The sequence below is a fragment of the Hemiscyllium ocellatum genome, chromosome 7, assembly GCF_020745735.1.
Source record: "Hemiscyllium ocellatum isolate sHemOce1 chromosome 7, sHemOce1.pat.X.cur, whole genome shotgun sequence".
In the NCBI taxonomy this organism is placed as follows: domain Eukaryota; kingdom Metazoa; phylum Chordata; class Chondrichthyes; order Orectolobiformes; family Hemiscylliidae; genus Hemiscyllium; species Hemiscyllium ocellatum.
In genome coordinates this window covers 66,649,492-66,661,804 of record NC_083407.1, presented here as the reverse complement: position 1 = coordinate 66,661,804, position 12,313 = coordinate 66,649,492, and the positions used below count along the sequence as shown (strand labels likewise).

General features: G+C 39.0%; 1 protein-coding gene across 1 annotated transcript in view; it reads left to right on the top strand.

Annotated features, from left to right (window-relative positions):
* cir1 (corepressor interacting with RBPJ, CIR1) overlaps positions 1 to 11,864 on the top strand; it is a 65,232-nt gene extending 53,368 nt beyond the window's left edge. The window contains exon 10 of the mRNA XM_060827315.1: positions 10,956 to 11,864. Within this exon, the coding sequence (XP_060683298.1) occupies positions 10,956 to 11,643 (688 nt within the window). The 3' untranslated portion in view covers positions 11,644 to 11,864. The remainder of the gene's footprint in view (positions 1 to 10,955) is intronic.
* The last annotated feature ends 449 nt before the right edge of the window (positions 11,865 to 12,313 follow it).

The following is a 12,313-nucleotide window of genomic DNA, read 5'->3' as shown; positions in this document are numbered from 1 at the left end:
ACACCTTGTAAATCTTTTCTGAACCCTTTCAAGTTTCACAATATCTTTCCGATAGGAAGAGGTCCAGAATTGCACGCAATATTCCAACAATGGCCTAAGCAATGTCTTGTACAGCCGCAACATGACCTCCCAACACTTGTACTCAATACTCTGACCGATAAAGGAAAGCATACCAAACACCACCTTCACTATCCTATCTACCTGCGACTCCGCTTTCAAGGAGCTATGAACCTGCACTCCAAGGTCTCTTTGTTCAGCAACACTCCCTAGGACCTTACCATTAAGTGTATAAGTCTTGCTAAGATTTGCTTTCCCAAAATGCAGCACCTCGCATTTATCTGAATTAAACTCCATCTGCCACTTCTCAGCCTATTGGCCCGTTTGGTCAAGATCCTGTTGTAATTTGAGGTAACTCTCTTCACTGTCCACAACACCTTCAATTTTGGTGTCATCTGCAAACTTACTAACTGTACCTCTTATGCTTGCATCCAAATCATTTATGTAAATGACAAAAAGTAGAGGGTCCAGCATCGATCCTTGTGGCACTCCACTGGTCACAGGCCTCCAGTCTGAAAAACAACCCTCCACCACCACCCTTTGAGCCAGGTCTGTATCCAAATGGCTAGTTCTCCCTGTATTCCTTAGATCTAATCTTGCTAATCAGTCTCCCATGGGCAACCTTGTCGAACGCTTTACTGAAGTCCATATAGATCACATCTACTGCTCTGCCTTCGTCAGTCTTCTTTGTTACTTCATCAAAAAACTCGATCAAGTTTGTGAGACATGATTTCCCATGCACAAAGCCATGTTGACTATCCCAAATCAGTCCTTGACTTTCCAAATACATGTACATCCTGTCCCTCAGGATTCCCTCCAACAACTTGTCCACCACTGAGGTCAGGCTCACTGGTCTACAGCTCCCTGGCTTGTCCTTACCACCCTTCTTAAACAGTGGCACCATGTTTGCCAACCTCCAGTCTTCCGGCATCTCACATGTGACAATCGATGATACAAATATCTCAGCAAGATGCCCAGTAATCACTTCTCTAGCTTCCCACAGAGTTCACGGGTACACCTGATCAGGTCCTGGGGATTTATTCACATTTAACTGTTTCAAGACATTCAGCACTTCCTCCTCTGTAATCTGGACATTTTGTCCTTCTATACTGTCTACAGCTCCTCCAACTTTAGTGTCATCCACAAGTTTAAAACCCATCCTTCTATGCCCTCATCCAGGTCATTTGTAAAAATGACAAACAGCAGTGACTCCAAAACAGATCCTTGTGATACACCAATAGTAACTGAACTCCAGGATAATCATTTGCCATTAACCGCCACCCTCTGTCGTCTTACAGATGGCCAATTTCTGATCCAAACCACTAAATCACCCTCAATCTCATGCGTTCGTATTTTGTGCAATAGCCTACCGTGAGGAACCTTATCAAACACTTTACTGATATCCATGTACACAACATCAACTGCTTTAATCTCATCCACCTGTTCGGTCACCTTCTCAAAGAACTCAATAAGGTTTGTGAGGCGTGACCTACCGTTCACAAAACAGTGTTGACAATCCATAATCAAATTATTCCTTTCTAGATGATGATAAATCCTATCCTTTATAATCCTTTCCAAAACTTTGCCCACAACAGAAATAAGGCTCACTAGTCTATAATCACCATGGTTGTCTCTACTCTCCTCCTTGAACAAGGGGACAATATTTACTATCCTTCAGTGTTCTGGCGTTATTCCTGTAGACATAAGTGACAACATAAAGATCAAAGCCAAAGGCTCTTCAATCTCCTCCCTGGCTTCCCAGGGAATCCTAAGATAAATTCCATCTGGTCCAGGGATTTATCTATTTTCATGCTTTCCAGAATTGCAAATGCCTCCTCCTAAATAACCTCAATCTTATCAATGATACCCCTGTATCTCCGTATTCTCCTCGATAACAGCATCTTTTTCCTGTGTGAATACTGATGAAAAATATTCATTTAGCGCCTCTCCTATGTCTTCGGACTCCACGCACAACTTCCCCTTATTGTCTTTCTCTGGCCTAATCTTGCCCTAGTCATTCTTTTATTCCTGGCAAACCTGTAGAAAACTTCAGCTTTTTGCTTGATCCCACCCTGCCAAAGACTTCTCATGTCCCCTCCTGGCTCTTTTAGCTCTCTCTTTAGGTCCTTCCTGGCTAACTTGTAACTATCAAGTGCTCTAACTGAGCCTTCACATCTCATCTTTACTTAAACCACCTCCTTCCTCTTGACAAGAGATTCATAAATTGTCTGCATTTTCTGGAGTTTAGAAAAATGAGAGGTGATTTCATTGACACACAAAATTCTAACGTGTTGAAACTGAGAGGTTGGAAAATTGAACACAGAAGTACAGTCTATGGCAAAGCAGTGATCATTTAGCGCTCAGCTGAGAGGTTTTCTGTAGAGGGTTGAGAGTTTTGGAGCTTTCTGCGTGGATGTTATGTAGGTAAAAACAAGAACTGCAGATGCTGAAAACCAGAGCCTAGATTAGAGTGGTGCTGGAAAAGCACAGCAGGTCAGGCAGCATCCGAGAAGCAGAAAAATCGACGTTTCGGGCAAAAGCCCTTCATCAGGAGTAGAGACAGGGTGCCTGCAGCGTGGAGAGATAAATGAAAGGAGATGACTTGGGGATTGCAGTGAGAGAGAGACTCACTGAAATTCTTGTAGAGAGAGGAGGAAAACTTCTTCAAGGCAGGCATCCTTGCAAGAGGATTCGCAGTAGGGTTAAAATCAACTACGTAAAAACAAGGACTGCAGATGCTGGAAACCAGAGTCTAGATTAGAGTAGTACTGAAGAAACACAGCAGGTCAGGCAGCATCCGAGGAGCAGGAAAATCTACGTTTCAGGCAAAAGCCCTTCATCAGGAATAGAGACAGGGTCCCTGCAGATGTGGATGTTATGTATACAATTCAGGCTGAAATAGACAATTTTGGTCTCTCAAAATCAAGGGATATAGGGAGTGGCCAAAAAAGTGGAGTTGAAGCTGAAGATCAGCCATCATCACATGTAAACAGTGAAGCAAGTTCTACAGGCTTATATGGTCTATGCCTGTCCTTTTTTCTTATGTTCTTCTAATCCAACAAAAGAAACTGGAAGAATGGAGCAAAATCCTTCCTGGGATAGCATGCAAGAAATTTTAGAAAATATTGGTGGATGTGAGTGAGCTTATAGATATTGATCATCTATCCCCTCAAAGGGAACAAAGAAGTTGAGGAAGAGTCGGGGTGGACCATATGAAGTTGAAGGAACAATAAAAATTGATGCAAAGTTAATGTTATTTTTCAGTTTAGGGCAAGAAATTGAAGTAGCATATTAATGCAACAATAGATGTTCTGGAAAAGGAGCTGCAAGTTGCAACACAATTGCAAGAGGGCTGTTCACTGCTCCATGTATCTCAGAAAATGCCAGGCAGAGCTGGGACTTGTACTTGTTGCCATAGAAATATTTTTTATTTGCAGGAAATGAGTGAAGCCAAAGGAGAAGATATACAATATGAGAACAAATTCAGCTTACAGTAGCATTTTAGATATATCCAGATCTGTTATGATCTTATTTAATAATAGCACAGGCTTGTATCTAAAAGACCTATTCTTGTTATTAGTCCAAATTAGAATTTGGAAGCTTGGAGAGATTAAGTTCAAATCTATGGAAGCTGGAAAATTTAAATTTTTAATGAATTAAATATGCAAAGAAAACCATGTATCAATAATCAAGACCAGAATTACCCAAGTTGTTTTAAAAATATAATGAGATAATATCTTTTAGGGAAGGCACAGAATCTTGTCTGGTCTCTGTGTGACTCTGGGCATACGCAGTATGTGTTGGCTGTTAACTTCTCTTGAAATGACTCAACAAACCACTTGGTTGTTAACACCATGTTTTTAAGGCATTGCACCAAAGCCTCCGTGAAATATGATCAAATTTTACTAAGCTAGGTTAGATGTTGAGGAGTGTGTGCCAAGTTGGACAGCACATCTAAAATCAAGAGTGTGGTTAGGTTATTAAAATGGAGGATAGGATTTTAAGGCTTGGATTTAACTTTTAATGCTGCTTGGTATTCTGGATAGCTGGAATGAAAGATGGTGAATGACCTATCATCAATTCCATTTACCAGTGTAAATATAAGCAGTCAGTAATTCAACTATATCTTGAAGAAGTGGAAGAGTCTTCTGGTGCATGGGGTGATGTGACTGACCATCTTTGACGCTGAATTCCTGGGAGTGAGGCACTTAGTGCCATTGCAACACTCCGCTTTCCAGATAGCATTTATCACATTCCTGGCTAACCAAAATTTGAGACTTGCAATGAATTATTTTGAGAGCCAGTGAATGAACCCAAACAGTGTTGGTTATGCCTTTTTTTTGTCCACAGACTGTAGTATTGTACAGGCTGAAATGTATTTTTAACCCTGCTGTCCATTTCCATCTGTTTCTTAAAGGTTTTAAGGCAATGTCTATTCCTACTTCATGACCTAGGAAACCTTTTGTGGACCACTTCTCTAGGCTAACAATGGATATACATTTTTGTTCCATTGCAGTAATAGCATGTTAGAAACTCATGGTCAAGTACAAACAAATAGTTAAAGAGCCTAATATTGACCTTTATCTTAGGAAGGCTCAAATACAAAGGAGTGATAAAGTGCATGTGCTTGTACAGTGCTCTGATATTAGACCCATCTTGTATTAATTCGATTCTGAGCACTGCATCTCAGGAAGGCCTTGGAATGTACAGCAAAAATTCATTATTAGCTTAACTATGAGCACAGGTTGCATAGATTGCATGTTAAGGCTAAGGGTTAATGCAAATGAGTTGTTAAGATGTTTTAAGGTATATAATGAGAAAATAATTTCTGTTGAGCAAGTCTACAGATTGAATGCATATCTTTATCAATGAACAGCCCAACTCTAATTTTAATGTTGAGAAACATACCTTCAAGGAAAATATAATAAATAAATGGCTATTCATGATCCATTCAAGTTCCCTCCTGTCTTTCCTTGCCTAAATCCACCAATGTAATCATTTATAATCCCACTTCCCTGTGTTTGCTTTTAATAGTTTCACCTTAAATGTGTTAGTATTATGATATTTTGTACAGATATTGATAGGTGTTTGTTATGTAAGAGGATGCAACACCCTGACAAGTGAATGAAGAGGAAGATCAGCCAAGATTTGATTAAATAATACAGAATCCTGTAAAGTGCTCAATGTCCTGCCCTGTTTTTATGTTCCATCTCCTATTAGTGGCAATTTCTACATTATTGGATTACCCATAATATTAAACTGCCAGGAAAGTTAATTAGAGAATCACAGTTTGGTGGAGGCAAACTATACAGTACTCCATATCCAGTTAGTTTTGCAAAAGATTAGGTTATCTATATTGTAGTGTAAAAGAAAATGGATAGATTGAACATAATTATAATGTATCGCTTTGCTACAATGTTGTGTTCATGCCAAGCAGTGCACTTCATCCTCAGAACAGCATTACTATGCTGCTTAATGCATTTGACTTTGTATCTGTATTGTGCAGTAAGATTTTATTTGTTTCAGTTCATTATTCATGTCAATTTTTCAATTGTTCAAAAACAACAACTAAACAGGCTTTGAATTTGCCATCATGGAGGTGCAAGGTCCAGAGTTGAAAGATATTGCCAAAGCCCAGCATAATACCATAAGAAATTGTAACTGGCTTGCTTTTTTTTAAAAAAAATAAGTCTATTTAGGCTGGTGTGCTGAACAGCTGTCCTGTGCAGCAGAACTCCCCGTTAAATTTCAGTAGGTTGCTGCCATCATTTTGGCCATAGCAGGAGTAGTAGGGGTGAAGCTTCTGCAACAAAATACAAATGTCAATGTTTGGATATTAAAATGTGAGATTTGATTGTTAGGAAAAGCTGTCAATAGATCCCAACTGATTGCATCTGCAACATTATAAACGAGTGACTGCTGTGTATTACCAGCACTTCCTGTTTTTGTTTCAGATTTATTATAACTTTTTACCTTTTGAATACTCCATTCATTTCTGTATTTGGATGTGTACCTTTTGATTCTGAATGCATATTTTTTGTTGAGGCATGTTATGATTGTATCTTCAGTTTCATAAAAAAAATGAATTTGTACTTGGCTTTATTTTAAGAGATCGAATAGCTGGAGGAAAAGGTCATCGAAGAGATTCTTGCAACTAAGTCTTTCAACGCTGGCTTCTATAACGAAAGATAGTTGTCTTTATGAGAAGGTCTGAAGGATACATTTAATTATCTACATTATTACCTAAGCCAATCAGAATGTAATGAACCAGAGGCTTCTCAGAGGAAATTAGCCAGATCTTTCAGATTTGCACTCATTATGTGTTTAGCACTTTAACAACTAGCTTGACGGCATTGTTGCAGGTTTGGACTGGTTTCTTTGCTGGTTATTCATCGTAACATTTCTGATCCTACAGAATGTATACTGAATAAAGGTACGTGCGTGTGTTTTGAAAGAGGGAATGAAAATTATCTAATTTAATGCATTCTTAGCAGAAATTTAGTGGAAAGAAGAAATTTATTGATATTACTCTAACTGAAATCTATTAGGTGCAATTCTTTGTGTTGCTGTTTTTAGTAAAAGACAAAAACACCCTCCATTTAAGGAATGATGTCTTGACACTGAAGCTACAAGTCAGAATTAGCACGTAATAAAGCAAAGAAAAAAAACTAATTTTTGGAATTTATTTATACTTCAGTAGTAGGGCAGAAACTGATGCTAAACCAATTATTTGGACTGCATATGTGTTGTAATATTCCTGGTTTCATACCATCTTGGAGGAGTTCACGATTGTGCTGTATTGGAAGGTTATGTTGCACAAGCAAAGGAATATTGATGTTTAGTTTCAAACCTAGTACAAAGGAAGATAATTTTGATTGTGGAAGTCAATCATCTGAGTTCCTGGATATAACTGCAAGAGTTCTTCAAGATAGTACCCTAGACTTGACCATCTTCAGTGTGCCTTTGGTGATCATAGAGCAGGTCAAAGTGTTGAATGCCTGGACCAAGTAATTTCTCTCCTGCCTCCCCAGTGGCTGTCCACTCTCTACAAGGTATAAGTCAAGAAAATAATGAAATATTTTCCACTCACCTGGATGAATACAACACTAACAACACTCGAGGCTCCACACTATCCAGGAACAAGCAAACCTTTGGTTCATATCTTATTCACCACTTCCAGCATTCACTTCCTCAAACACAGTGAGGAAGTGAATCCACTGTGTACCATATACAGAAACCCACCACCAGCTGCACATTTTGTTCCTAGCCATATAACATCCTGACTTGGAGCCATATTGCTGTTCTTTCATTGTCACTGGGTCAAAATTCTGAAACTCCCTTCTGAACAGTACTGTGGGTGTACTTACGCCACAAGTGCTGCAGCCATTCAAGAAGGCAGCTGTGTCTTCTTTCTCAAGGGCAATTAGGAATGTATAATAAATGCTTGACTATCTTGCCATGCTTGCATCCCATGAATGCATTTTCAAAATAAAATCTCAAAGATATTAGCATCTTAGAAGACTTGACAGGGTGAATGAAGCAAGATAGTTTCATCTTGCAGGCAAGTCTAGAACCAGAGGACATAATCTCCTTGTAAGACGCTGCCCATTTAAGGCTGAGAGAGGAGGATGTTTTTTCTGAGGATGATGGATCTGTGGAATCTTTTACCATAGAGGGCTGTTGAAGTTGAGTTGTTAAGTTCAAAGCTGCTATCAATAAATGTTTAATCAGTAAGGAAATCAAGGATTGTGGATATAAGGCAGCAAAATGGAGTTGACAAGATCATGACAATCAGCTAATCATTGAATGGCAAACCCCACTCGATGGACTGATAGCCTACCTCTGCTTCAACGTCTTGTGGTTGAGTGCAACAATAAGAAAGGAATTTTTCAGAAATATACATTTTAGAACTTAATTACCTAGAATGAAAAAAATAGGGCAACAGAAGAGCAAAAGACCATCCACAAGGAAAACAATCATTACATTGAATCATATAGGGCTTGGCTTGTCCATCAGACATTTTGTGCAAGATGCACATAAAATGGCAAAGAAGGCAGCAATAAGGAGGTGGACATAAGACACAGTTTGGTACCATGAAAAAATCGATTCTTCAAGTATAATGCCAATGTGGTGAATGCACAAATGGCAATTCCATCATTCGTGCGCGTGCGCGTGTGTGTGTGTGTGTGTGTGTGTGTGTGTGTGAGAGAGAGGGAGAGGGAGAGAGAGGGAGAGAAGCTCTTGCAGATTTGACTGAAAGATCCTATGGGTCCATTATCTCTTAGTAACTAAAAGAGTGAATGTCAGTGCTAGATCAGAGTTTTAAAGATAGGACGTCCAGGATCTAAGTGAAAGAGTGATGAGGATAAATTTTCTGAAAGGAATTGAGCCCCAACATTTTAAGTGTAATAATCCTTTGTTGTTCCTGATGCCAAATAGTGTAGGGAATAAAACAGAGGTATCAAGGAGAGACTTCTGAAAAGATAGATATGTTTTATATTTCAGCGCAAGAAAAATCTGTTAAAGCAGTTCATATCTGATCTGAAATTGTGCACAATATCTTTTCTAAAATGCCCATTCTTTGCCTTAACGTCTCCTATTAAATGTAACATTAGCAACCTTGCCAAAGCGACATTACATTATCAAACTTCTTTACCTCTGCACCTCACTCTCACCTTTTAAATGTTCTATGTTAAAATCCATCTGTTCAGCCACAGAGCCATAGAAACATGGTGAGTGGTCAGTTACCTTCCTGAACTGCTGCAGTTAATGTACTGTAGGTAGACCCACAATGTCGTTAGGGAGGGAATTCCAGTATTTTAACCCAGCAACAGTGAAGAAACAGCAATATGTTTCAAAGTTAGGATGGTGAATGGCTTGGAGAGAATTTGCAGATGGTGGTGTTCCCATGTATCTCTTGCCCTTGTTCTTCTAGATGGATGTGGATGTGGGTGTGGGTTTGGAAAGAAGACTTAATGGTCTTCATGAATTTCTACAATGCATCTTGTAGATGGTACTTACTGCTACTGCTGTATATAGATGGTGGAGGGAGTGGATGCTTGTGAGTGTGGTACCAATCAAATGGGCTGCTTTGTCTTGAATGGTGTTAACCTTCGAGTGTTGTTAGAAGCTGTAGTCATCCAGGAAGTAGGGAGAAGTCTATCACCCTTCTGAATTGAATTGTACTTTGTAGACGATGGAGAGACTTTGGAAGTCTCTTTTCTAGTTATAAATATATAATTGGTATATTTGTGGTCCACAAACACTAAATCTACTTCCACTGCGAGTCCTTCTTGATCTAGAGGGTATGTCCTGAGCCTTGGCACTGGCCAGGTGCATGGTCATCTGAACTCACTCTCAGTTGCAGAGATGTGTGTTTAATCCCCTGACTCCTCCCACCATTGCATTCTTCCAAATACACCCTGCCGGAGCGACTTCCTGCAACATGGTCAATTTCTCAATCACTGTGCAGCCCCATAGAACACAGGTAGCAAGAACCTTTTAGATATTTGCAAAGGCTCTTCTGAGGCCTTTATTACCCATCTGTCTCTGACTACTGACCAAATCAGAAGAATGTTTCTTAAGAGGTGTGACTGCCATCTGGGAAAAAAGTGTTCAGGTAACATTCTCTCCCCCCGCCCCCCCCCCCCCCCCCCCCCCCCCTTGACATATCTCTCTGTCTGCAGGCATTTGCTGTAGACTTGTTTGCTTAGGATCACTGTGGCATCCAGGAACACCCATATCCTGCAATCACAAAACATTACCTTTTCTGCCATATTTATGTCAATTTATTATTTTTAGATCATAATTAACAAACTCTACAATTTCCAATGTGTTCTTACTCCTAGTTAACTTTCTGAATAAATCTTAAAATTACAAATAAAATACCTATGTTATGAAGCAAATTATTCACCTACCAATCAGTTTATTGATCACCTATGGTTCTGCTTGCTTTTTCCTTTCCAAACAAAGTTGATCCACAGAACCAAGTTCTGATGGAGTGACATTACACTCAAAGAAACTATTCCCATCTCTGCTATCGCTGCCAGAGTTGCTGATATTGTTCAGCATTTTGTTTTTAATTCAATTAATAGAAGTCTAGTTTCCATGATGGCGGCCATGAAACTATCATTCTGTAATGTAAACAAAACTGGTTTGCTAATTCTCTAAGAAAAGAAACCTGTCATCCTGACCTGATTTGACCTACAGCATACTCTCATCAACATGATTAGATTCCCTAGAGTGTGGAAACAGGGCCAATAAGTCCACACCAACTCTCCGAAGAGTAACCCAAGCAGACTCATTCCCCAAACTAATGCACCTATCACTATGGGCAGCTTAGCATGGCCAATTTACCTGACTGGCACATCTTTGGATTGTGGGAGGAAATCGGAGCACCCGGAGGAAACCCATGCTGACACAGGGAGAATATGCAAACTCCACACAGACAGTCACCCGAGGTGGGATTCAAACCTGGGTTCCTGGCGCTGTGAGGCAGCAGTGCTAACCACTGAGTCACGATGCCACCCCAGTGACTCTTAATTATCATCTAAAATGGCCCAGCAAGCTACTCAGTCCAAGGTCGATTGGAGATGGGAAACCAATGCTGACCTTGCCAATGATGCCCACATTCCATCAAAGAGTTTAAATAATTTGTAGTTTCTTTATATTTTGAAATGTAGAATTTTGATTAGGAGGATAATTTTGTGTCGTGTGAAATTGCCTGATGGCAAGAATGTGCTTAAGTCTGTCTTTGGATATATTGTATAGTTCGGTTATCTTTTTGATTTCTTAGTGTGTCCAAAAATAAGATGCTTTTGAGAAAACTTCTTCAAATTATAATTTTTCATGGGTGATTTTTGAAAACAATGTGCTAATCTAAAATCTCTTTTGCAAAGGAAACTTGATCACCTCGAGAGAAAGAAAAAGCGAGAAAAAAAGAGAAAGCAAAAAAAGAAAAGAAAAAGTAAACATAAGAAAAAAGAAAGTAGATCCCCCACTATCAGCTCTGCTCGTGAAAGTGATTCTGAAGTGGAGAAGAGAAAAGAGATGCACAGCAAAGATAAATATTTAAAGAGGAAGAGGCACCTATCATCGGACAGTGAAAGCAGTTCTGAAGAAAAGATGATTTGCAATCAAAAACTCAGCAAAACACACTCAAGCAATTATTTTGAGACTGAAGAGAAGATTACACATAGTAAAAGAAATCATAGTAGAAGCAGAAATAAAGGCGACATAAACTATTCCAGCAGCCGGGACAGGGAACGATCTGATCGGAGCAGAAGCAATAGCAGAGATTCACGTGAAAGAAGAAAACGTAAGGACAAACACCATACAGGACACAGTGGAGAAAAGTATACAGATGGGAAACATGTGGGCAAAAGTAAGGGTGAGGAGAAAGATTGGATGAACAGGACAGATAACAAGGACCAGACGAGAACGTTCAGGGTAAACCAACAGATACAAAGTAGAGAGAGTCATAGTCGGGAAAGCTATCGTAAGGAAAGGAGTAACAGGGATGAACACTGCATAAGAAACAGTAAGAACAAGGATAAGAATGAAAGAGACGGATATGTAAGAGAATGAGGATAGAATTGAAGCCTTTGAAGTGAATAGACAGAACAGCCTAAGGACTTGTAGTATATCTGGTAATTTTTGAGACATAGTGTAAAGGGTTTTGTCTAGTTTATGGCACATTTTCTAATTGTTTAAAACTTCACTCTACATAGTTATTATAATAGTTTGAGACTTGTGTATTATTCTGTATTTTTGACTACTCAATAAAGTCCGAAACAGTAGACAAATGATATATCTGTAAACACTTTATTTTCTCCTCTCTAAAAGGAAACTATTCTATAAGTTTAAATTAGGTTCTATATGCTAATCATACTTCATTTGTAAATTTCCTTAAAATTTCCACTATTTATAATCCACAACTCACAAAGCAACAGAAATATTATAATTATTTAGGAGTTACAGTACAGAAACAAACTAGTTAGCTCCATCAGTGCAGTGTTTCCTGCAACCACAATTGTGACCCATCGTTAAATATTAGCACAGTCCATGATTTAGTTGCTGTCTTAATTAGTGCATTCTATAGCCCCAAACCAATCTTGAAAGCTTGCTCTCTCTCTTTTATATTGAAGTTTCATTGCACCAAAAACAATCTGCTCTTATCTATCTGATCAAATCACTTCATAACTTTAAATATATTTAAAACTACCTGTTATTTGAACTCAATCTATGGTTTACTGTA